A 27698-nucleotide genomic window follows, 5' to 3' on the forward strand; every position below is an offset into this window, starting at 1 on the left:
TCTGGCTGTCAACCTTTCATCATCAGAAACATTCTTGATGTTCTTGTCAGCACATCCTTCCTGTGGCCTGGTTGAGTGAAAGGTCAACAAAGCAGCATAAAGCAGCATGTATTCCCAATAACACCTAATGCTCTACTCTTTGAAGAGACGTGTGAATACAGAAAATAGCACATGGAAATTAGAAAAGCATGGCTAAAATCCATCCACCAGGTGGCGTTGTTGTATGCATAAATGCACATTTAGCCATTCCAGTCAATAGTAAGGAAGTCAAAGTCAAGTCAAAGAAGCTTTATTGTCACTTCAACCATATATAGCTGATGCAGTACACAGTGAAATGAAACAACGTTCCTCCTAGACCAAAGGTGCTACACATAACAAAGACAAAGTACAGTGACGCAGGCAAACATAGAGATAAAGTTAAACTATACTTAAGGTGCAATCTTTAGAAACTAGATATACAATAAAATAAAGAAAAACTAATTTCAGCAAATATGAGTGTCCAAGAGTAAGAGCTCAGACTAAGGTGTTTGTGGAACTACCTTTGAATTGGGTGTTATTATTTGTAGTATACCTTTCTTGAATCAGATTAGTCAGGAGGTGTTAATAACTTGTGAATAATAATAATAATAATAATAATAATAATAATAATAATAATAATAATAATAATAATAATAATAATAATAAAATATAACTATATATAGTTAAAAGCATGTCATTCTTTAATAAATTAAAAATCAGTCATTGGCAAACAGTTGCTCATGTGGTATAAGATGAATAAAACTGTTGCTGTATAGAACCACTCCATTTTTTTTCTTTGTTCATTTTCCTATAACACACCATCCTTTACGTTTTATACTTAGGCTATGTAAAACTTATTTTAATTACAGATAGCACAAAGTGTGTGTGTTGCACATATATTATTCTTCTTTAGATTGTTGTCATTTGCAGATTCTGGTGCAGTTCAGCAGCTTTAGGTGAAACCTACTGCATACAGATTCACTTGGGTTGTCCTAGTTTTAACTGAAACCGAAGGCAGCTATAAGATTATGGTTCGCTTTGGCGCTGACTCCGTGCTCCAGCTCTGCTTCTAATGAGGCCTAGTTTATATATGTTCTACAGAGTGGTGTGGACTGTCAGGCTACTTGTGGTCTGAGCACTGGAATCCTGCCTCGAGTAAATAAATGTAATCTCCATTGTGAACATTCCAGCTACACCACCAACCTCCTCGCTGGATCTGCTACAACACAAAAATAATTTGCATGCCTTTATTACAATCAATTATGTGACCACACATGATAGCAATGCCTCTAAATGCCAACCTTGGCTTGGTGAAGTATCAATAGAAATGAAATAGCCACTATATTATTTGGATATAATGGATATAATAGGTATATAATAAAGTGGTGAAATAACAGCTCAGCCTGTGGTGTACATGAACAAAGACTGATTGTGTTTAACAGTAATATTTATGTCAAAAAAAGATTGGTGTGGGCAACCTTTCATCAGGAAACACTGAGCATATGGAAAAAGAAATAATATACTGGTCAAGTAGTGATAAACGGAGGTTTTCATTCATTTTCCTTTTGTTAAACAATTCCTTCTTTCAAAAATAGTATGCATCAAGGTCAATGTTGGGTCCAGGAACATGTTTATGAATGTATATTATTATTGCACAAAATCTAATTGATTAAAAGCCCATAAATATACAAAGTTTTAGATAAGTACAGTCAGTCGTGCAATGTCCTCAGTAATAAAAGCTTTTTAATTATTTTCTCTTGTGCAAGTCTTACAATAGTATTTGAGTCAGATAAGCTGGGTTTTCACAGAGTCTTAACTGCTGGTGCCTACCGATTCTTGCCATTGAAGTCGAAACGGAGGATTTGATCTCTATTCATTCTGCCTTTTCAGCCTTGAAAGCCTCTTTCATGTTCATTTGCTCTGAATGGGGCTCTGATGCAGCTCCACATCCACTGTTTAAACTTATTAGTATTAGGTGGCGCTTTTGATCTACAGCATTAAAACATTTTATCTGGACAGCCTAACTGCAGTGTAGAATTTTATTTCTTTTCTCCACACCACCATGTCAAAACACTGAAGCTGAGAAATTTTATCTGTGGGCCAGAACCTGCACAGCGAGCAGCACATTCACAACACACAAAGCGGAAACCTAATCCAATCGATTCTCTCTTTAATAGCCATTCTGAACGGTTCAATTCCTGTTTACTCCCTCAAAACACTTCTGATTTTGTCTTCGTGAGAGATAATAAAATTGTCTGGCTCTCAAGGCAAGTTTAAATCATGACCTTATGGTGTGCATTTTCCACAAATCGCTCTAATAAATGCTTTTCACAAGGCGTCAACTTGAAATCCATCATGTGAAACCACAATGTTGTAGATAATATATTTACATGATATACAATTCTCATTGTTATCCACTGCGATGATAGAAGAAACCCACCAAAAACGCACAACTATGAATTAACAGTAATGACATTTTGATCAGAGACCAGTCTCTAAATAGCAAAAATATTACATTTATATTTGCCAGCTTTTTCATTTCAGGAAGCCCAGGAATGTGCATAAGAGAGAGGTTTACAGTTTGTTGATGAAAATAAAACTTATCATTTTTTTTTTATAAGCTTTTATCATGTCTAAGACCATGTTCAATTCATCAGATGATATAATTCTTCTGGAGTTTTCACATCCCAGCACCAAGGACATGTTAAAGCAAATGTCTGACTTCAAGGAAGTTATATAAGGTTGATAGTATTTTTGCCATCTTCAGTTAGCTCTGTTCTTCATCTTAGCTGCACATGGAGAGACACTGACATTTACTGCATGAATAAAAATGGGCTGATGTACAGAACAGTACTGTATACACCACATATGTGGGAAGGGACTCTAATTCTCTATTCTAATATTCACTAGGCATTAGATTCAAATGAAATAAAGTCTGAAATACACAAGATCTTGCAGTTTTGTTGTCCCTTTCAATCCCATTTCCCAAGCACCACATAACAGGTGTGTATGATCAAGATTCTTCAACCTAATGAATCATTCTTGTTCTTTGTGAAAGGTCTAATTACAGTGTTACTACTGGATTTCAAAGCAATGCATCACATGCTTTAAGATTAGAAATTGAAGGCACTTTCATGCTTTCTGTCACTTGGATTGGCTGGGAATGTCAACAAAACATAGTTCTGTTGGAAACAAGTTTGATCCAGTAGACTAAATCTGGGCAAACTGGAGGCTTAAACAGAAATTCAAAGATCTGGCTTGTTTCCACATGTCAACCTCTCTAATGCCCTCAGAAGTCCTGGACTCTATGTATCTTTCCTTCAGTCTCTGTTTGCAGTTTGATACCATGGATGGAGCTGCATTTTTCATTTGACAATACATCAACCAGTCAGCAATGTAAATAAAGAGCTGTTGGACAGAGGAGAAACAACAAGAGTGGAATTTTCTTGTCTGTGAAAATTAGGGATTTTCAATAAGAGAAGGTGAGATAATACAACCATTGTGAAGATCAGTTTGGATTTCACCAAACAGCGTTAAAATGAGCTGCTGCTACTTCTCTTTTTCCATATAGTGGTAAAGAGCAAGTTTCTTTTTCAGGGTCAAAACACCTGCAAGTGTGATATTGCTTTTATTCGACTGTTCTTTAAACAAGAAATGAATATAGGAGTAACTGAGATGTCAGACACAATTTGGATAAATGTTTTGTTTATTTTTTGCTCCATCAACAAAAATAGTTTCCAAAGAGTCCACAGCTGGAGACATGCAATGCCAACACAAAGATGGACTGTCAGCCCTGTAGTAAGTGTAGTAACCGTTTCAGTGTAAAGAACTATTACTATAAATGGAATTTTATGTAGCAAAGAAACAAGCGGAGTGATAAACAGTGGAATGTGAAACATTGAACAAACCATGCCACATGCAGAATGCCTGCAAATAAACAAGCGTAACCCAGTCATGAAACTGACACCTTGTGCTACAGGCCAAGAAAAAGCATGGAAATGATTTGATAAGAAATAATTTAAGAAAGCTAAGCAAAATAAAATGTGGTCAGTATGGTCACACAGAATTGCCATCTCACAGCTCCAGCGTTCAATCCTGAGCTAAGGTAAACCACCCTAGGTGTGAATGTGTGTGTGAACGGAGCCTTGCAATGAACTGGCTTACCATCTGGAGTTAATTCTCCCAGCTTGTGTCCAATGTTACTGAGATGTTACTGAGGTTGTGGACGCACCATGACCCTGATCAAGATAAAGCAGTTACTGAATGTGATTGAAGAAAAAAAAACAAACAAAAAAAAAACCCCACACACATCTTATGAATTCTATCATATTAACAGTGGGGAACAATAAACATGCTATAAAGGATACATCTAAAAGTAGTTCTTTATACATTATATACACTTGAGTAATGGCAGTTGGTTCTCCTTCCAGTTATCTTTACTTGTTTTGAAAGGTGGTTTCCTGTAACCAAACCTAATAAAAAACAGTAGCGGTAACTTAATCCAAGAAATCACATATTTCACTGTAAACCAGCCCTAATGATGACCAGCATAATTACAAGCCTAAACATAGAATTGTGTTTTTTAAAATTGTTGTCATATTTTTCCCAGTAAAAAAGTGAAACGCAGTTCACAGAAATAGTCTACTCCTGTGGTCAGCAAACTACACTATATATACTATCATGTAAAATTCAATAAACTAATGAAAAGCTCACTTGGCACTCTCACTCTCACTCTCAGATGGCATATGAGACATGACTATACCACACATTAGCTATCGACAGGCTAGAATTATGGCATTTTTTTATATCAAATATTTACAGGAATAACAAACTCATAATACTGAAAATTCATTGGTCAAACATGCTGATTAGGTCGAGTGGTGTGGGCTTATGGGTGAGTGGCATAGAGCTACATAGTGGTTTTAACATGCATTACGTTTTCAAGAAATCATTCACAGAAAAGTGGCAAAAGATAAAATCTGTAAAATTAATGCAAATACCAAAAGCATAAATAAGCCCATTCTTTTTGTTCAAATTCTTTCTGTTATGGTGTGCAAGTGGAAGTGCTCAATGATAAAGTTGAAAATCTGTTATCTGGGAAGCATTTCATCGAGGTCCGCCACAACATATGACGCCACGGCCCACACAGCCGAACACAGGTTCATCTCTGCTGGATTCTGCACGGTCATCGTATCTCCCTCAGTGTGGTGGAACCAAAAGTATTTGCTGTCAGCCGTATGGAGGCTGGCACCTATGCAAGAGAAACAAAGTCCAAAAATGTAATGAAACTAATCGTTTTCAAGTTGTAGTGCTGAGACAGCAAAACAAGTATGGTTTCCAATGATCCCAATAGAACAAAAAGCACACAACCACCTATATTACAGTTTATATCCCTTTATGGCTTTACATTGGCATACACCATCCCATCCAAAAGTATTGGAACAGCCAATTACTTTCAGCTTCTCAATGACTTTTGGTTAGTACACAAGCAGTTTCTTTCTTTTTCAGGACATTTCACATTGTTGTATTGGCTCTGATTGACTTTCCCTCTTTTCTCTACTTCACAATATCTTGCTTTTCACCCATAGACAGCTCTCTGACCTTCCTGTTGGTTCATCCTTTTTAATGACAGATGCAGACTTTACAGGCAAAACCCAGGACTTAAACCAAGAATAGAATTCATCAAGTTTAAACAGAGCACACCGTTACAACAACAAATGCTTGGCAGTTACATGTTCCAATATTTGTGATCACTTTGAAAATAATCAGTCAAAAACAAAAGGTAACTATAAGGAAATGAAAGCTGAAATTATGATCTGTCGACTCAAACCCAGATGTCAAACCCAAATGTCTTCAGTATATAACAAAAACAATGTAATTGTCCTTGACTGTTCTAAAACGTACTGAGGGGAGGGGTGTGCTGGTTTCAGTGCTCTTAATCAGAATTGCTTAAGTCACTGAGCTGCATGTCATGTGCCTGAAGCTCTCACTTAAAGGATTTGATGACTGAAAGGTCAACAATCATCCATATATCCTCTTACATTGTAATGTTTGTTTTGGAACCAAACCTTAAGCATACCATCGTTCTCTCTCTCTCTCTCTCTCTCTCTCACACACACACACACACACCATAGGTCCTGATATAAGTTGTTTTCCATTCTTCACTCGATTGTTTCCATTTCAAGAATGAATGGGGAAAATGGAAGAACCGCTGTCAAATGCACATGTGTTTGTAGTTAAAGAGTTCTCCAGTTTCTGTACTGTTTCCAGATGGGAATCTCTTCATCCAGAACCCTCAGCTATTCTTGAGGAAATGCAGCAAACAGTCATAAGCTTTAAAAACACCACTTAGAACAGGATGTTGAGCCACTGATTTTAGCTGCATTCTGCACAGTGAAAGAGACCACTAAACACAATCTCTAATAGTAATCGAATAGCAGTGAAATAAAGGGTTGTGCTCATTAGGACGGGAGATTTGTCATAATATTCTTGTGCTTGTAGAACAAAGCTAACTTCATCGGGCATCGAATACATTCCAAAACAGCTTAACATGCTATAATGAGTGAGAAAAAGCAGACAGAAAAGCAAACAGTCCATATTCACTACAGCAAAGCAGGAGATGCTGCTGCACACTGAAGGAACAGCGAGTATGGATAAAATACTGCAAAATATATTCACACAGAGAATGAGCAAAAATCCATCCCATCTCAGTCACTCTACAGAGCTGTGCATGTTTGGACAGCTGGAGGTTGGTGTGACTCATTTGTTTAAACATTTTGGTTTGAAACTACTGCAGAGAAGTCGCTATACAGTTCCTCATTGACCTTGTATGCATCACATTTTCCAAAGACACTGACTGATGTCATCTATCTACTGTCAGTTGAATGACATTTTGTACAGGAGAGTAAAAGTTGTGCCTTTTGTAACAGTTCATTAGCACCCAGAATACCCTTCAGAATACTGGCACTGTACTTCACAGACAGGACTTCAGTCAAATACCACAAAGCAAATCCAACAAGCCAAACACAAGTTAATTTGCAGTCATGGCAACACGACTGATAAGGACAGAAAAAAAGGAGACAATTTGCCTCACATGTGGAAAGCTAAATAGAAAAACACAACCGAGAAACAAAAAGGATGCAAATATTTATTTTCAAATATTGTCCTGAATACTATCAAAATGATTATTTAAAGATATACTCAGGATGTCTTATTTTATTAAAAGAAAAAATTTAATGTAATATCAATTAAAAAATCAGCAGAATACAAATCATTTGAAAAGGGGTGAAACATCTGTCTTATTTAATGTTTCCAGGAACAATACAGACTCGCTACCTTTTCAAAATCATGGGCACAATTCTAAATATGGTGCTTGGGTGGCACAATAGAAAAGCATCCACACTGTCTTTGGGTGATTGCAAGTTCAAACCCAGTTGATGGCACCCGGGTGTGGGAGCGGGGTTTCGTGCTTTGTTGCTTGTCAATCACAGTGGTAATATCAATCACAAACATTTATGAGTCCATGTTTGCAGAAGAGGACAGTTTTTCTCCAAGTGAGTTCTGCTGCCCTGTGACACAGCATACGCAGCAGTTTGAAAGAGATCGCACACACTGGCTTCACATGTAAGAAGCATGTGTCACCATCCCCCTAAACTCTCCCCATGTGACATCTCCTGTGTGACAGGGGAGAGCTGACTGGAGGGAGGCAATTGGCAAGTAACCAAAATAGGGGAATCCTATTTTCATACTGCATATGTTTAAGGTTATAATAGTACTTCCCTGGTGATATGAGGAAATGACTAGCACTACACCACATTAGCAAAGTAGAACCAAATGTCTGGTAACAACTATTCAAATATGTAAACCATAATAAAACCCAGGGAAAGTTCTAATCTAACTTAAACAGCAAATTTTGTTTTCCATGGGTGCCTCAAATTCCTACACTTACCTCATTAATGGCAGTGGTGCAGCTGCAAAAAAAAGTCTTAACTGTTTCTGTTGACTATAAACATACTTGGATAAACATATACGTGAGCTCAGATTCTCCCCAAGTATTTAAAGTATTTTATGAAAGTAATTTTATGGTTCCTTGTCTAACTCAATTAATTTCAGTTCACCCTGAGGTTATGATTGATTGGAGCACAATATCTTCTTCGAACAGATAAAATAATAAAATGTCAAGACCAAAAAACATGCAACACTGTCTGTGACATTTAAAAGATCATTACTTGTGCTATCTTGGACAGAAGAAGTACGCAGAAGAAATTCATATTCCTCTTGAATCAGTATTGTTGTAGATAAAAATACATGGTTTAGGGAATTGGATTTTGAATTAAGCAACAAGATTAATTATGGACTTAGACGCCAACTGCTGATGTGTGACTAACAAAATGAAAATAGTTAAACAGACAGTGTAATACACCAGAGAAGCAATAAATTACCACAGAGCAAAATCAAACTGCGTTAGCGTGATCTTAGGCAATGGTATGAGCTGAGGGGCACTGCATCTGTTGAGTAATTAAAATCAATTTTATTAAGGTTCTTTTTTAATTTAGAATATACTAAGACCCAGGTTTCACAATTACATTACATAAATACTGACCATGTTAGCAGTTGATCAGAAACTGACCTGGTACTCCAGCCTGCATCCACATATTTATATCAGTTCCTTCTCCATGTTTCTCCAGAGATGTGACATTGATGGGTGCCAGCAGTTTCATGACTTCAGTCATAATGGCTCTGGCTTTGTCACTGCCAGTGAACTGCAGTCCAACAGGGGCAAATGTACCCATATCAGACTCCATCACCAGGTCAAAGTTTGAAATGTTTGCCTGTAGAAAAAATTCATTTATTTAGACTATAAAATATAAGGGGAAGATCACATTTTTGGTGTAGTACCAGTCATTCAATCAAGCCTCTATAAGGACTTAAAATATAATAATAATATATAATATAATAAAATCATTGCACAGTGTGATAGTACGAGTTATAATCATGAGAGTAAGCTTCTCTTTAAGACCACAGAACAGCAACAGAGGGGCCACATGCTGCCTTCATGAACATATTCACATGTTTCAAATAAGTGAATTCTTTCAAGTTACTGCTGTGCAATAGGCAGCTCAAGCTCTCACACTCCAGCAAGTTCTTCACATTCAGATATCGACCTTCATAATATACCACTGACTGAGCATCTGTGTGCAAGTAATTGAAGACATTTGGACAAACTAGGGTTTGATTGACTGCCCAGGATTACACATGAAAAAATTCTAAAAACAGCATCAAATTTAAAACATCTAATATGAAACAAATAATGGAGAATATAATGAGCTAACACAAATAAAAACATCTATGTGCATTTAATTATTGAAAAAGGTGGGTGTGGACAATGTCCAATCAGAAGATGGATCAAAAGAGGCTCATAGCCGTCCATGGCTGGAAGTCAAGAGAGCAAAACTGTACACAGTAACAAACAAACCAGAGAACATGCATTTTAAATGACAGTTGGCAACTTCTGACAACATGAGTGACAGCAACTCTTAACGACTATATGTGGGCTTTTCCAGTGATGCAACAAAGTTGATAAAAGTTTAACATTAAGCAAATATGGAGCGACTGGGTGACAGCAGAGAGCATTTGACTCATAGATAATAGCACACACTGTCATTTCATCTCGTATGATATGATGTATATATACACTGGTAAATTTTATATACAAACACTCTCCCTCCAGAATGTGAGTGGCAAGATTTGTTGTCAAAAATGTAATGTTAGTTGGACCACCCACTGATAAATGTTACTAAGGCAACCTGTTGAAGGAACGCCTACTGGCAATCTAATGGTTTTATCACCCAATGTACCAAACAATTGTAAGTAGCACTGCATGTGTGAACGTAGCTTTAGTCTCTCTTCTCTATTTTGAAAAAAGAGGTGGTGGGTGGCTTGACACATCACGGAGAAAGCATTTGTTTGCCTTCACCCTTCCCAGTTTGGAAACTGTGTTGTGTGATGGGGAGAGGTAATTAGTGGGTCAGAATTAGTAAGACCAAATCAGAGGGCTTCCCCCAACAAAAAAAAGGCAAACAAAGTTATGGATCAATAGATGAATATGAAGATCATCTACATCATATAATTAATGCTACAAGTGAAATGTGAATACTTTGTGCTGTTGGTAGTATTGCATAGCTCCAACTCCCCCTGCTTCCTCAGCAGACCACAGCACGGCCCTCAGAGTCCTCTTAGGACGCAGCCCTATAGACCAAGAAAAAGACAGCATGAGGCAACTACAGATCATTTTACTTTTATTTATGACTAAACATCACATAGGTCATTTAGTCAACATGCCCAGTGAAGTAATTTAGTTAGCTTGGTCAGTAAAGTTTACAATGTTGTATATTATCTCAAACTATCTATTGATTATGCGCAGAAATGATAAAGCATAATCATGTACAATAATTCCTATAACAGAAAACCCACAAAATTATACAGGATGAAAATGCATATTTGTATTGGAAGGACTTGCTTCCTTGAGCATTTTGCTCAAAATTGTGTCAGAATCCAAAAATGGCTCTATGGAAGAAAAATAGGCTAAAGCAGAACAGGTCACCTTTAGCAGCTGCAGCACTATGGTCAAATCCACCAACCTTATGTCTCAGTTCTCGATCAAAAATAGTATAGGTATTAATAATAAGGTATGGCTTATAATTCTGTTTTCTAGTGTCAAATGTGGACTAAAATACTAGTATTAATAGCTCTAAAAAAGTTTTTAAAAGGATGCTGCCAGTGTAAATGCATGCACATTCATATTAAATAAGACATTTTGCCAAAATATAGGTTGATTATATTTCATCTTAAATTAATATTATACACTGGATTCTAAATTTGAGAAAATTCTTCGGAAAATTCTGAACTGAAGCCTTTGTAATGTAGAAAATTATGACTAGTAAGACTACATCCAAAAAGCTGCCCTGATTCTTAACAATTCTTCATTGAAAAAATAAATGTAAAAAGAATGTAGAGTATGTAGATTTAACTTTATAGATATCTTTAACTAAACCAACTATGCAACATTTTGGAAGATGGATGCGTATTGAATAAGGAGGCTTTCATTTGAATAAAATTCCTGTAACACATATGTACATACTGCGGTATGTACTGCTTCAGAAATCAGAAATATGGTTATAATATAGTTATACATTTAAGCCTATTAAATCTCTTCTCTGGAAATAATGTATTTGTATTTCTATGCCATTATTGTTCCTTTTTTAGCGTTATTGTTATTGAATGCAAATATATTTGATTCTTTCTTGAGAGACTGTTGCCATACAAAAGAGGACATATGCAGAGAATATAAACCCCTCTGTAGAGTAAAGTACATACATCAGTTCATGATAAATAATCCTATTGTATTTCTTTAAGCACTGTAAAAGAAAACTGACATGCAGTTACACAACAGTGATTTCTGCCTGGACAAAATGCTTTCAGATGGAATATATGTTATTTCAAGTAAACAAAATTAATATTCCCCCCAAACCAGCTCAATAATTCAAAAATAATTCACTGAAATAATTCTTACTTGTTTCAGTAATTAGATTCAAAGTTAACCATATTTCATCCCATTTTGTTTCATTAACAGTGAAGCCAAAATTTGTGATCACAAATCAAATATGTTTAATTATGCAGCTCTACTCCTGCCAGAAAACAATTTTGATGCACTCATTTGGGACAGAAGTACATTCCAGGACATCCATTTAATTAAGTTTAGCACTGTAGGTTAGTGATCATTTCATTCTTCATTCCTGAGACCCAGGATTGCAGTACATTGCTAGCAGATTCTTACCCAGGTCTTTGATGAGAGACAAGGCTTCCCAAGAAATTGCCACTCCACCTCCATCGTCCATAGCCCCCTGTCCTACATCCCAACTGTCCAGATGACCACTGAGCAAAACAACCTAAAGAGAAAATAAACAGACATTTACAAATACAATTTCTGATAGGAATTACTGCCTAAATTCAGCTATTATAAACATGCTTTCTTTTTTTTTATTTAACTGCATTATTTTTTGCTTTCACAATTAATTATTTTTTCCTTACATTCTTTTTTTTTTTCAAGCAAACATTCACGTTAGTATTGCTAGACAATCCTTCATATTTTGTTTAGACCAAAGCTTATGGCAGCTTTGTATTGCTGTTGAATGATTCACCATCATTTTCTCACTCCACATGTACAATGACCTATGAAAAGCTCTGTGTTCTCTACAGAAGGAGGTTCTACCTAAACATGATCTACATACACTATATTGCCAAAAGTATTCGCTCACCCATCCAAATAATCAGATTCAGGTGTTCCAATCACTTCCATGGCCACAGGTGTATAAAATCAAGCACCTAGGCAATGCAGACTGTTTTTACAAACATTTGTGAAAGAATGGGTCACTCTCAGGAGCTCAGTGAATTCCAGCGTGGAACTGTGATAGGATGCCACCTGTGCAACAAATCCAGTCGTGAAATTTCCTCGCTCCTCCAGCTGTATTATAAGAACATGGAAGTGTTTGGGAACGACAGCAAATCAGCCACGAAGTGGTAGGCCACGTAAACTGACGGAGCGGGGTCAGCGGATGCTGAGGCGCATAGTGCGAAGAGGTCGCCAACTTTCTGCAGAGTCAATCGCTACAGACCTCCAAACTTCATGTGGCCTTCAGATTAGCTCAAGAACAGTGCGCAGAGAGCTTCATGGAATGGGTTTCCATGGCCGAGCAGCTGCATCCAAGCCATACATCACCAAGGGCAATGCAAAGCGTCGGATGCAGTGGTGTAAAGCACGCCACCACTGGACTCTAGAGCAGTGGAGACGCGTTCTCTGGAGTGACGAATCGCACTTCTCCAACTGGCAATCTGATGGACGAGTCTGGGTTTGGCGGTTGCCAGGAGAACGGTACTTGTCTGACTGCATTGTGCCAAGTGTAAAGTTTGGTGGAGGGGGGATTATGGTGTGGGGTTGTTTTTCAGGAGCTGGGCTTGGCCCCTTAGTTCCAGTGAAAGGAACTCTGAATGCTTCAGCATACCAAGACATTTTGGACAATTCCATGCTCCCAACTTTGTGGGAACAGTTTGGAGCTGGCCCCTTCCTCTTCCAACATGACTGTGCACCAGTGCACAAAGCAAGGTCCATAAAGACATGGATGACAGAGTCTGGTGTGGATGAACTTGACTGGCCTGCACAGAGTCCTGACCACAACCCGATAGAACACCTTTGGGATGAATTAGAGCGGAGACTGAGAGCCAGGCCTTCTCGTCCAACATCAGTGTGTGACCTCACAAATGCGCTTCTGAAAGAATGGTCAAAAATTCCCACAAACACACTCCTAAACCTTGTGGACAGCCTTCCCAGAAGAGTTGAAGCTGTTATAGCTGCAAAGGATGGACCGACGTCATATTGAACCCTATGGATTAGGAATGGGATGTCACTTAAGTTCATATGTGAGTCAAGGCAGGTGAGCGAATACTTTTGGCAATATAGTGTATGTAAAGACAGTATGCATACAAGTTCATCGATGCAGACAGACAGTAGTGCACACAAATATATTCTTTAAAAATCTCTTCCTGAGGCTAAAGTAAGCATTAAAATAAGGAGCGCATGATTTTCAGGCTGTTAAATGTCACATAAAAGGTCTAAATACTAAAAAGGAGAAGATGCTAAAACCACAAGGCGTTGTCTCTGTTGTCAATGCTGGATGTTGTCAAAACAGAATGGCCACTTCTGGTCTTAGTTTTAATTTTGTTTATGTATGGTTGTGGATACTAAACACTCTATATTCAGACTGGGACGTATGAATGATTACTTCAGTCTAAATGCGAACTAAGAAACTCCACTCACAGATGGTTTGATGTCTACAGAAGTGGACAGGAGCACAGTAAAGCAAACAGGACCAGACAAATGGCAACCATACGCTAACAATTTCCAGAATGACTGAATATAAAAGTACAGTTGTGAAAAACTGCCTGTAGGCTTCCCTTAAGGTACTCATGCAACAGAGCTCTTAGCAAGGAATTAAAAACGAAGGGGAATGCTGTTCAAGAGAATAATCAACGAGAGGGTACTGCGATCTTACCACCCTAAAGTCAATTCTTTTCACATCCTAAAGTGTTTTACTACTCCTATAACACAACAATTTGCCAGCACTAACAATTTTTATTCATTAAGATTTCATTCATTACGAAATGACCCATCATACCTTTCATCATTTTTGTTACGTTCAGTATTGTAGAACAACCATTAGACAAGTTAGTTCCTGTTATAACTTAGTTCCTGTTATGAGAGCTATAAACAGTTGCTTCCTCACCCTCTTTGTAGTTGAAGTTATGAAAAAAAAAGCAGTCATGTTAGTTAAAAAACCAAATGCAGAAATTCCTCTTTACCGATAACCCTTTACCAATGTCAGAAAACTTAAAGAAAAAAGCTTTACCTTAAAGTTCCAAAACACTGACCTTTACGAAAATATGTTAAACAAACAACCCCTCACAAAAAACTCACCAAATCAATTACACACATTTTTTTAAATCATTCATCATTTGGTTTGAATTATGTGGCACATGTGCCATACAACTCAGTCTGTTAATTGCTATAGAAACAATTACATATTACAACACACGCATTAATAAAAAAAAAAACAAAAAAAAACACTATTTATAGTAATATTAATCGCTGAATTTCATGCATCACTTTCTTGCTGTGTGTTGCAAAGTTTAGTTTTCTGATTTATGAGCCTCTAGTCTCAAATTTGCCCTTGGTGTTTGTCCCATGTATACCTAGGGACAAGTCATTTTTCTGACACATTCACCTTATTTTGAGGTAGAATTGCTAGTGGCAATCACAAATAAAGATTCCTTGATTCCAGTTCCTATGGGGCGTTCTAGTCTGATGATTTTTTATAATCAGAGATGCAAGACAGTCACTGGAAGGAAAATTTTTATTAAAGCAAAACCACCCTGGGGGATTTATAGCCAAAAAACAGCAACTGCATAAATCAGACACTGCTGGCGCTAACATTACTGAGGCAGATTAATGACACACACAGCAAGCTGAACTGCCTGACAAATGATTTTATTATATATTAGAACATTTCTGCAACTGTGTCATGCAACTCAGTGGCAGGCCTGTAAAGAAGAACACTACTTTCAAAATCCTAAGCTTGATTAACCTCTAACAAAATTGGAAAGTGGAATGTCAACAACTGGCTAATGCTCCCAACCTTTTTATCAGGCGGAAAAACACTTCAAAGTAAACACAGGATATATTTTTTCCATTTTTAAAGCCAAACGTTGACACATGTAGACCAGAATTCGTCCCAGACTTATATTTGCCGAACATAGTGTACATCACTTGACTTACCAGAAAGACCACCCTGCTTCCACGTGCTTTCTAAATGTGGAACTAGAGCATGAAATTAAACATGCTTTGATGTATGAAAGAAAACAAACAAATTTAACTGCAATTCTGGTGTTGTTAGAAAAATTCACAAACCATATTACTTAATTACACTCAGGGTATGAATGTTAAGGGCAAATAAGGACTGCAGACAAAAATAAAAAGAGCTTAGACATGGAGCGTCACAGGAAACAATACAAAAAATATATTCTGTGGTGAAGACATCTTCCTCTATCCCCCATAACCTGCCTGAAATGGTAAGAGAACTCGCTAAACCAGCAAAAGTATTTTAGATGAAATTTGTTCCCATTTCTTAACCTTCATCTATATTTTAGTTATTTGCAACCAAGAATGAAAATGTTCAATTTCTAGAACATTCTTCTAGACATTTTTTCATTTCATTGTCTGTACCACTTATCCCATCTATCCTCAGGTCATGGGGAGCCTGTATCTCAGGCGTCATCGGGCATCAAGGCAGGATACACCCTGGACAGAGTGCCAACCCATCGCAGGGCACACACTCACACTCATTCACTCACGCAATCACACACTACAGGCAATTTAGAGACTCCAATCAACCTAGAACCATGTCTTTGGACTGTGGGAGGAGCACCCGGAGGAAACCCACCAAGCATGGGGAGACTCGAACCCAGGACGCTGGAGGTGTGAGGCGAACCTGCTAACCACTAAGCCAACGTGCCGCCACTTCTAGACATACTAAGCAAAAATAACTGAAGGCTTATAATAATTGTTAAATTATAAAACAAATACTATACTCCTTTGTGTAACAAAGTCTGTGAAATCATCTGTCACAAACGTGCACAAAAATGACAAACCTATCAATTCATTTATTACTGACTATAACACTGATCATATCCCAGCATCAGTGCATTACACTCACTGTCTGAAATGAAAATTGTATCCCGCCCCCCAATGCGACATGCAAGTGAGAATTTTTTGAAAAACATGAATGCTATAAAGACATTTACTTAGCCACTACATAAACTGAAATCAATTTTAATACAATATGAAGATTTATTTAGATGCACAAGACATAGATGGTTGAGGAGTAATACAATGTAAATTAGTTGGATGTGAGAAGTGTTTAAGAAACACAGTGGTGGACGACTTTTTGAATTCACTAAATTGAGCTTAACTAAACTTTTTAACGTATCATCATGTCCATCAAGTTATCCACACTACACAGGCAACAACATCCACCGATTTGTCCATAGTGGTTTACATTTCACACATAACCACTGTGTGGGAGAGATTTCTGGTCTGTCAGAAAGCAAATAAACATAAAAAGACCAAAAAAGCTTTTGGTGGACATATGTAAACATACAGCAGACAGTCCATTTCCTCACATATTGACAGTGTATGTTTACAGAATTCTACAATTATGGAAAAAGCCATCAAAAAATATGCCTGTGGACAGACACTTACAAAACACCCTCACATTCTCCCTGTAGTGTACAAGCTGTCTCAATCTGACTAAAGATAAACCCAACTATCTCACTTAAAAAAAAATCTCTGCTTCTTGCAACCTATTAACCTGCAAAGCTAAACATATAAATCTGGAGCAGAGGTCTCTGACCCTTATTTAAGAGCTGTCCATTGTGTGCTATAACTCCAAACAAAAATCACAACAGAGACCATATGGACCATCTGGATATATAAAGCAGGGCTTTGTAAAAGAGGAGTTCTGCTTTTGTTGTGACAGGACATCCACTTGTGGTTTCGTTTCCTGCCGCCATCTTACACTACTGTGCTATACACTGAGAGAGCACTTTATTAGGTACACCTACTCGTTCATGCAATCATGTGGCAGCAGTGCAATGCATAAAATCATCCAGGTACAGGCCAGCAGCTTCAGGTAACGTTCACATCAACCATCAGAATGGGGGAAAAATGTGATCTCCGTGAAATACGTGTTTTGACTGTGTCATGATTGGTGCCAGGTGGACTGATCTGAGTATTTCAGTAACTGTTGATCTCTTGGTATTTTTTAGTAACAACAGTCTTTTCACTTCTCTCAGCCAAGAAGAAAAAGCTGAGGCTGCAGTGGGCAGAGACTCATCAAAAATAGACATCTGAAAGTAGTCTGGTCTGATGAATCTTAATTTCTGCTGAGGCACATATATGGCAGAATGAGAAGGTGATGTGAGCAGCATGAATCCATGACTTGTGTGAACAGTCCAGGCTGGTGGAGGTGGTGTGATGGTGTGGGGAATGCTTTCTTGGAACACTTTGGACCTGTTAATACCAATCGATCATCACTTGCTGAGCATGTGCATCCCTTCATGGCCACAATTTACCCATCTTCTAATAATACTCCTAGTATCATAATGTACCATGTGACAAACGAAATGAGTTCAGTGTTCTTCAGTGGCCTTCCCAGTCACCAAATCTGAATTTGGTAGAACACCTTTGGGTTGCGATAAAATGGGAGCATGAATTCACAGCATGAAAGAGCACTTGTAATACTCTATATTGCCAAAAGTATTCGCTCACCTGCCTTGACTCGCATATGAACTTAAGTGACATCCCATTCCTAATCCATAGGGTTCAATATGATGTCGGTCCATCCTTTGCAGCTACAACAGCTTCAACTCTTCTGGGAAGGCTGTCCACAAGGTTTAGGAGTGTGTTTATGGGAATTTTTGACCATTCTTCCAGAAGCGCATTTGTGAGGTCACACACTGATGTTGGACGAGAAGGCCTGGCTCTCAGTCTCCGCTCTAATTCATCCCAAAGATGTTCTATCGGGTTGAGGTCAGGACTCTGTGCAGGCCAGTCAAGTTCATCCACACCAGACTCTGTCATCCATGTCTTTATGGACCTTGCTTTGTGCACTGGTGCACAGTCATGTTGGAAGAGGAAGGGGCCAGCTCCAAACTGTTCCCACAAAGTTGGGAGCATGGAATTGTCCAAAATGTCTTGGTATGCTGAAGCATTCAGAGTTCCTTTCACTGGACCTAAGGGGCCAAGCCCAGCTCCTGAAAAACAACCCCACACCATAATCCCCCCTCCACCAAACTTTACACTTGGCACAATGCAGTCAGACAAGTACCGTTCTCCTGGCAACCGCCAAACCCAGACTCATCCATCAGATTGCCAGATGGAGAAGTGTGATTCGTCACTCCAGAGAACGCGTCTCCACTGCTCTAGAGTCCAGTGGCGGCGTGCTTTACACCACTGCATCCGACGCTTTGCATTGCACTTGGTGATGTATGGCTTGGATGCAGCTGCTCGGCCATGGAAACCCATTCCATGAAGCTCTCTGCGCACTGTTCTTGAGCTAATCTGAAGGCCACATGAAGTTTGGAGGTCTGTAACGATTGACTCTGCAGAAAGTTGGCGACCTCTTCGCACTATGCGCCTCAGCATCCGCTGACCCCGCTCCGTCAGTTTACGTGGCCTACCACTTTGTGGCTGAGTTGCTGTCGTTCCCAAACACTTCCACATTCTTATAATACAGCTGACAGTTGACTGTGGAATATTTAGGAGCAAGGAAATTTCACACAGTTCCACGCTGGAATTCACTGAGCTCCTGAGAGCAACCCATTCTTTCACAAATGTTTGTAAAAAAACAGTCTGCATGCCTAGGTGCTTGATTTTATACACCATGGCCATGGAAGTGATTGGAACACCTGATTCTGATTATTTGGATGGGTGAGCGAATACTTTTGGCAATATAGTGTATCTTCAGGAATTACCTGTTGCAATCATGTTAATTGAGGCTGTTTTGAAAGCAAAGGGACCCAGTATTAGTATATTGCTCCTAATAAAGTGCATCTTTGCTTGAAGCAAGAGTAGCTCACCACTACTAAGCACAAACTAACCAGTGTCTGACTGATGCCTTCACTGGGCATGTACTACTCTTACTGAGAAAGGCAAATACATGTGTCTGGGTACTAGCATGTATTTTTCAGCTTAACAAGCAGCTATATTGGGACACTCACAAACCAATGCCCTCCTAGAAAACCTGGTCAAATCTCACAGGTTATTCCTTCCAGTTAAAGATTTAAGACTTAAGCCAATTATTTGTAGTGTATATCAGTCTTATTAAAAATAAGCTTGCTTGCATATAACTCTATTCTTGTGAGCTGCAACAGATACCAACTGTTTATAGATATATTTATGGTATTGCCTATGAAATAATAAATATAAATATAAGATAAAAGAACAAAGCTTATATTTATATATTTTAAGCAGTCTTGCACTTACAAGCATTGCTGCCTTAAATCTCTCATTCAATCAGAAAAACAAAATACCAACTTCTACACATACACCACTGTCAGTGCAAACCTAAAACATAGAAATGATGGATACCAGAAGGCTTGGGAAATCTTTTTAAAAATGTTCTTGAAGCTACCTATCTTCCCTGGTGGTCATGAAGATGCTATTCTTGGTGTCACAATGCTTTATTATTGGTCTATGAATTATTTATAGGACATAGGCTTGCCTGAAGAAATAAATGGATGTGACATGGCAAACCCCACAAGACAACAGCAGTGTAAGATTCTCCAAACTTGCTTATAACAAACTGCCATTTCAGGCAAATAGCCATAAAATTTATTTTGCAATTGCAATACAATGTTTTTTATTATCTTCTTATTAATAATTAAACAATTTAATAATTAAATGCAATTAATTAATTAATTAATTACCAGGCCGGGGCAGTATAAGGTGTCTTCTGACTTTTAGCTTTTCTTCCCCAAGACCTTTAATTAATAATTATTCAAATCCAGGTTAAGATCTTTATTTAATGCTGTAATCTGGTAAATGTTATTATAATAATTGCCAAATAGGCTGGTTTAACCATATCACATACCTGTTGGGATTTTTATTCAGAGGTATCTAGAGTTTAGACAGAACAATGTGGGGGAAAAAACATCCAGCTGTGAAAAAAATCAGAGGAGAATGGACAGATTGGTTGGAGCCAACATGAAGGCTAGATAAACTTAAAGAGAAACTGTTTACAGCCATTTTGAGCAGAAAGCATTTCGTAACACCATGATGGGGACAGGCTACAACAGCAGACGACCACATCAGGTTCCACTCCTGTCAGTCCAGAACAAGAATCTGAGGATTCAGTAGAGAGAAGTCTCATCGAATGCCAAAATATAACTACTGCTTCCATGCTATAGAGGAAGGCCATCTGTGGGATGTTAATGAGAGCTATTTAGACAGGTTCAATGGGAATGATACTAAATAATGCAAAAGCAGTGTAAATTGTTTTTGCAAAATTAACATTTCACAAATTCCTCAGCATTTTTTATCCTTTGGCCGTAAACTGCATAATGGAGGGAAGAAATCTGGATCCAGCAAAACCCTGTGCTTAGACACCACCCTCCATCCTTCTGAATTCCTTATGATTCAGGCTGTTAGTGTGTGTGTGTACATGCTGAACTTTCCAGACCATGTCTATGTTTAATCAACTAGCTGTGTCCTCTACAGCAGGGCTTCAGCTCTATCACTGTGGGGGAGGAACTGTCTGTGGATCTGTAATTACTGCAGACTAGGCCAGCATGTCTGTCACACGTCTCCAACTACAACCCAACTGGCACCGCACAGGATAATATAGGATAGCAAAGCACCACCAAGTACAGGGGTCACTCTATGTCAAATGTAGAGGTTATCTTCCCTAAAGTATGTCAAATCTCAGAGCCACTTAATAAGATCTCAGAAACTCCTGCAATTTTTATGAAATAAAAAAACACAGAGATAGAAAGATGCACCTAACGATTTATCTATAATTTTTAATAAATCAGTTAAATATGTGTTTTTAGTTTGAGAAACATGGCATCAGTTATTAGATTAAGCTCTTGAGTGCCACGACAAGTGAGCAGTCACCCAGAGACTGAAGAGTTTAATTCTTGACAATGCCACAACCATCAGTGGCTAGGAGTCCAATAGAGCAAAACTGCCTGTGCTCTCCATATACTCTCTTCCCTGTCAATCACAGAAACACTTTTCTCTGAGTGTGTTGCACCACCCTGTTACACAGCATGAGTAGCAGCTCAAAAAGTGTGGTTGGCTGGCTTCACATGAATCACGTCTCCTGTGTAAGCGTCCAATTACTACCCAGCAGGTAGCACTCATGTGACTGGGGAGACGCGACTATTGGGTTAGAATTGGCAAAGAAATTAGAAATTAGAAGATAGGGAAGAAATCCAGGAATAAGCTAATAAAAACACAAACAGTGAGGACAATATACTGTACTTTTACAATAATATGTTAATTATGTTATTAAAAAATCAAGTCATCTAATCTTTCAACATCACTAATATATATATATATATATATATATATATATATATATATATATATATATATATAAAGTTAAGTATATAATGCAAAGTGCGAATAACTTAACAAGATCAGATTCAGTTTATCATGAACTGAGCCACAACACATGACTACAGGGAATTAGCCAGAAAGAGTAAAGAGCATCTGCAAGACACGAATCATTGCTTTTCCCTTAATCTGTGTGACAACATTATACCACCATTAATGGAAAATATATTCGAGTTTATGACAGTATAGCGGAATAGTATATGGGAACTATTACCCAACTGACATTCCACAGAACTTCCTTCCAATAATTAACACTAAAAAGATTTTTCAGAGGAAGAGGAAGAAAGAAAATGAAAATCAGAATTAAGGATTTAGCCCGCTTGCGATCGTACATTAATTGGTTTAGATAAAATACCAAATAAAAATAATAATCCTTCCAAACTATGAGTAAAAAAAAAAAAAAAATCAACTTTAGTAATCAGATGGGAGGGCTCATGAAAGAAAAGCTTCTTCAATCATCAAGGCAAACTGACAGCAGGTCTGTGACAGAGAGCTGAAGCTTTCCATGCAATAAAAACACTGCAAACAGCCACCATGGTTATAAAAAGAACAGCAAACACCACACTGGGGCTCCACAAACAGGCACCTTTCTTATTTACATCCAGTAGTGAAAGGAAGAGGATGCCGTACTGCACGCATTCACATACATATGCACGCACACACATGAAATCTGATGGCAATAAAAAAAATTTTTGCAGTAGCTATAATGGGAACCAGGGTTCTGACTATTTTAAAACCTCACAATTCTTGATTCAAGGAATATACCTATAGCTATACTATACCTATAGTATTCAACTGGTTGCTTCTAGTTGCTATCTGATTGGATATTCACAGTTCACAATGTTGTATACACACACACACACACACACATACATACATACATACATACATACATACACACACAATCTTACAAAATCCCATTTTGGTTGACTACAAATCTAAAAAAGGCATTTCTCAGATGTTTGCACTCCTTGCCCTTGGTTTCATATGGTCAGCAGATTTTCAGACACATTTTTGTGAAATCAGAAGCCAAATAGCAAAGGTCAAATGGGTTCTGGAAAACTGCTATGACAAAACTGCTATTTCAGACATCATGACTAAAAGGTAAACATCACACAACATGGCCTGGATTACAGAAAACCTTAATAATCATGTTGAGAACCAGGAGACTGAACTTTAACCAACTCCAAATACAGGGAAAAGAAGGTGCTATGCCTGTGCGGTGACGATAATACACAACCTCCTACTGGAGTTTCTCTCCAACAATACACAAGTCTTGGACTACACTGATGTGCCCTTGTATGACAAAAACTATATAAAATTACAAAATAACAAGTTGGCACATGTCACTCTGGACTAGAGTCAGTCCCCAGGATGACATCTGTGAGATGATTCATTGTCATTATGGCTTTTCCAAGAATACGCTCATAGAGGAAAAAGCAAATAAGAACAGCACATGTGTCCTGTTTTTATGCACAGACGTGTATATCACGTTCAAGAACTGACTTATACCATTTTAATCCTATGACTCAGAGGCAAGAGCAACAAGCACAAACCGTATCACTGCTGATAATTTAACGATAAAGCAAGACAAAAGCAGTCGCCAATTGTGAACACAGTTGTGAACAGATGGAAGAAAGGAAGCTCACTTTTGATAATAAAAAGAAAACTAACAAGTATTCAGGATGAATAATCAGGACAAGGCAGTCGTCATTGATTCTCATGCCACACTGAGGAAGGAGGACAATGGACAATTAGTTTAGACTTCCATAATCTGTGGTTGTGAATGTATGTATGCATGAGTGTGTATGTTTTCCGGTGTAGGATGGCAAGGAGAACTATAGTCCACAAAAGGCCATATTAAGGTCTATAAAATATCAGTCATGCATTAACATTTCTTTCCACCTTCAAGTCGTTTGACTTTTGCAGAAAATAGCATTGGAAAGAGCAGAGATTTTAATAGTTCAGACAATTAGACCAACAATAATGCTTTGTTATTTAGTAAAGCTGCTGTCTGAACACTAAAAGCTATGTTTGATACAGACATTGTATTAAAAGACAATAAACCAGGTACCTGTCTACATCAAAAGCTCTCCTGGAACTTCCAGAACCTTCAAGAGAGTAAGTACTGTGTGTAAAAAACAGTTTAATAGCTCTGGATTTAACACAATTTAACAGCACTGTTCAACAACTTGTATTTTGACCTTGAAACAACCATCATGCTAGAACCTTTACTAACAAGTTACTCAATGAAAGCTAAAGAACAGTGGGAGACAGACTCATGGGGAGTTCTGTCATGTTCAATGTCAAAAATGTCTGTGCGTACTGGGCAATTTGAAGCTATACTACACTGTTAATTGGTTGCAAGTGAAGGCATCCTGTTGCGCTCATCCAGGCTCCAAAATTTTTCTCTATAACATTAATCATCATTTCAAGAGAAACCACAGAACTGACCTCAAGATGAGAAGTCAAATGGCATTTTCTGCCAGAACTCTATAATTGGCTCCTAGAGGATGTTGGTGAGTCATGCAAAAACACACGTCATACACATGTGAGAATGGTCACGTACTGGTCAGTTATGGAACACAGCAGTGTCCAAGTATGTGTTTGAAGTCTTTAAGTGCTTACTTGCTCTGGGTGCTCACTGCCTGTAATCTCAGCCACTGTGTTGAAGGAGTCCACATCTTCCAGGGTCTGAGCCCCCATGGTTAAGTGCACCACAATTTTTATGCCTCTGTGTGCCATCCTGGCCATCATCTGGGCATCTTCCACTGTGATACAGGCTGTGGGGATCTGAGGCACACCAGGCTGGTACCACTGCCACCCAGTGTGGGGGCTGTAATAGGTATATACAATGAGTTTAATGTTGATTTTATTCATTTGTTAGAGATAAAGTGATTGTACTTCATGGAAAAACACTGATGATATCTGCCTGGAACATACCTGTTGATGGAAAATGGAGTGATGGAGCGAATGAGCGAAGCCACTGCTCCCACTTTAGCTGCCTCTGAAGCTCCCAAAGCACGGTATGCCACTGTCTCCCCGTAGCTAACAAAGGGCTGATTATACACCACAATCTTCCCTTTAGCCTCACTCGCTCTTCTTTTCAGGTCATCAAAAGACTCCACCACTAACACTTCAGCTTCAATACCTGCCAGAAAGCACCATGTATAAAGGATGTATGACACATATGTCATAAGTCTTATTTTAGGCAAGAAAAACATAGAATGAAGTTGTGAAGAGGCATGTTTACAGTGCTTATGGGTATAATCTAATTGTTTGAACAAGTCTCAAACTACAAACCTCCTTTGGGAGTTCCAACACTACTCCCCAACCCAAGGATTGACAAGGTGTGGTTTCGTGGAAGAACCATCACTGCACTCTCCTGTCCCCTAACCCAGTGAGGGATCTTAACAGGTTCTAGATGTACATTCTCCAGTCCATCCAGCCTTAGTGCATTGTACATGTACTTGATAGCCAGGTCCAGATTCTTGGACCCGGACACTCTGTTCCCGACCGTATCTGTGAAAGCTGCAAGTCGTTCATATGAGCGGTTCTGAGCCTTCCCGTACACTGCCAGGTCTATGATTTTCTGGGCAATGCCAGTATAACTTGATAATTCCTTTGATATTTCTTCAAGTGATTTACTCCTATAGCCAAGTGTCTTACAGGAGCACTGTAATAAACTACCAATCAGAACAAGAAACGTCAAAAGGCCACTTTTGTATCCCATTTCTGTCATCTGAAGGCAAAGAAATTTGTTATTAGTCATCAATATATTAATCAATTTTGCAGAAGAAATCAGTAAATATCTGTGTGATGGTCTCTTAATAGAGAATCTTGCAAAATTAGACGACAGGAGGAAGTGGTCATATAAAATCTTCGGAAACTTTTCTACGTCCATAAAACAACGACGATTTCCAAAAAGCTGAAGTATTTATTTCTTTATTTTATTTGCATATCATATAAAACAGTTAATTCCTACCTCACCTACATAAAGACCGCGTTTACATACAACCAACCATACACATTTGTCAGCTATAGTCAATATACTTATATTAAACAGCGGTACCAGAAACTCTGGTCATGCTTAATGAAGTCAGCTAGACAGACATTGCATTACGAGTGTTTGTTCGTGTTCCCTAAAAACTGAGCGTTTTGTTTCATTGTACCAACCTTGTAAACATTGCACAGGAAAAAGATCATATGACTTTCAACAAGCAGTTTCACTTCCGCCCGACTTTCACGGCAACGGGCGTGCGCACTCCTACGGCAAGCCGGAGAGTCACGTGTGTGTCACCCTCTCTCACTTTCAGTGAGAGCTGTAAGAGCAAAGTCTTGTATTTTTGGGGGGTTTTGTTTAACTACCAAATACGTCGGATTCAGCTTATTGTCTAATAATTACGGACTTCGTTCGCTGGATAAATGTTTCAACCCCTGAATCTGTATAGATCAGCGGATCTCTCAGTCTGGGGTCTATAGTGCAAGATAAAATGAAGTCGTATAAGTGTCATTCATAGCAACACAACAACAGTGTGGTTTGAAGAAAATATCTTAAAAATTAGGTGTAATTGAGATGTTAGCAAATTGTGATGACTGGATCAGAGCATCTCCAAAATTGCAGCTCTTGTTTTGGTCCCAATTTTGCTTCCAAAACAGCCCTGAGCATTCTGACACCTTTCTATCAGAACCAGCATTAACTCCTTCAGCAGTTTGAGCAACAGTAGCCCATCTGTTGGATCGGATCACACGGGCCAGCCTTGAGCCTTCGCTCCCCACGTGCATCAATGAGCCTTGGCTGCCCACGACCTTGTTGCCGGTTCACCACTGTTCCTTCCCTGGAACACTTTTGATAGATACTGACCACTGCAGACCGGGAACACCCGCCAAGAGCTGCAGTTTTAGAGATGCACTGATCCAGTCTTCTAGCCATCACAATTTGGCCCTTGTCAAACTCACTCAAATCCTTACGCTTGCCCATTTTTCCTGCTTCTAACACATCAACTTTGAGGACAAAATGTTCACTTGTTGCCTAATATATCCCACCCACTAACAGGTGCCATGATGAGGAGATAATCAGTGTTATTCACTTCACCTGTCACTGCTCATAATGTTATGTCTGATGATTGTATAATATAATATAATTGCATGAATAAATATTTTCATTTGAGTGTTTATTTCTGCAATCTCTGTTGGTTGGACTATTATAAGCTTATATTAAACTTCATGACAAAAATTGTATTGTAAGATTTCCTCTGGAGTTCCCCCCACCTCAAAAACATGGAGGTAGGTGAACTGGTAGCACCTGATCTGACAGTTAACCAATCCATCTCCTCTGCTTGGGTCAATGCCTTATTTTATTTCTTGACAAGCAATGAACATTCAAGAGCAATATCTGTAAGTCTTACATTTTCTTTCCAAGATTGGGTAAATATCTTGGAGGGACACTTGACAGATTGTGAGCTTGTATGCTGTGATTAAACCTAACTGATGACAAATTATTTTGCCCCATGGCTTTATATCAGAAGGCCAATATTCACTAAAAGCATAGCAAGCATTTTAAAATCAGAAGCTAATAATCACAGCATGAGAAAATGTTTATTCAGTAGTGTTTATTACAACACTGTTTTTATAACACCATAACCATTATCAGCCATGCTTATGAAACTCCATCCTTCATTCCGATGTACAAATGTGTTCAAATGCCCCAAAATGGCAATCTTTCAAAACAGTAGGCACTTCAAGGGCATTTAAATGTGAATATACATTTAGCTAGATTGTTTTTTATTTAACATATTACATTTAATATGTTGTATATAAATAGTTATATTCTATAAATTATTGTATATTAACATATACAAATAAAATATTGACTCAAATGGCCAAATCCTTA

General features: G+C 38.2%; 1 protein-coding gene across 1 annotated transcript; it reads right to left on the minus strand.

Annotated features, from left to right (window-relative positions):
* Positions 1-4287: 4287 nt before the first annotated feature.
* LOC131353542 (carboxypeptidase Q-like) lies at positions 4288-26096 on the minus strand. Its single transcript, XM_058390920.1, has 8 exons — positions 25982-26096; positions 25109-25547; positions 24749-24956; positions 24434-24641; positions 11855-11966; positions 10175-10266; positions 8648-8849; positions 4288-5269 (listed from the first exon to the last, which is right to left on the minus strand). The coding sequence occupies exons 1-8, from the start codon at positions 26009-26011 to the stop codon at positions 5109-5111; spliced, it is 1452 nt and encodes a 483-aa protein (XP_058246903.1). The 5' UTR covers positions 26012-26096; the 3' UTR covers positions 4288-5108.
* Positions 26097-27698: the final 1602 nt, after the last annotated feature.

The sequence above is a fragment of the Hemibagrus wyckioides genome, linkage group LG01 (genome assembly GCF_019097595.1).
Source record: "Hemibagrus wyckioides isolate EC202008001 linkage group LG01, SWU_Hwy_1.0, whole genome shotgun sequence".
Lineage (NCBI taxonomy): Eukaryota > Metazoa > Chordata > Actinopteri > Siluriformes > Bagridae > Hemibagrus > Hemibagrus wyckioides.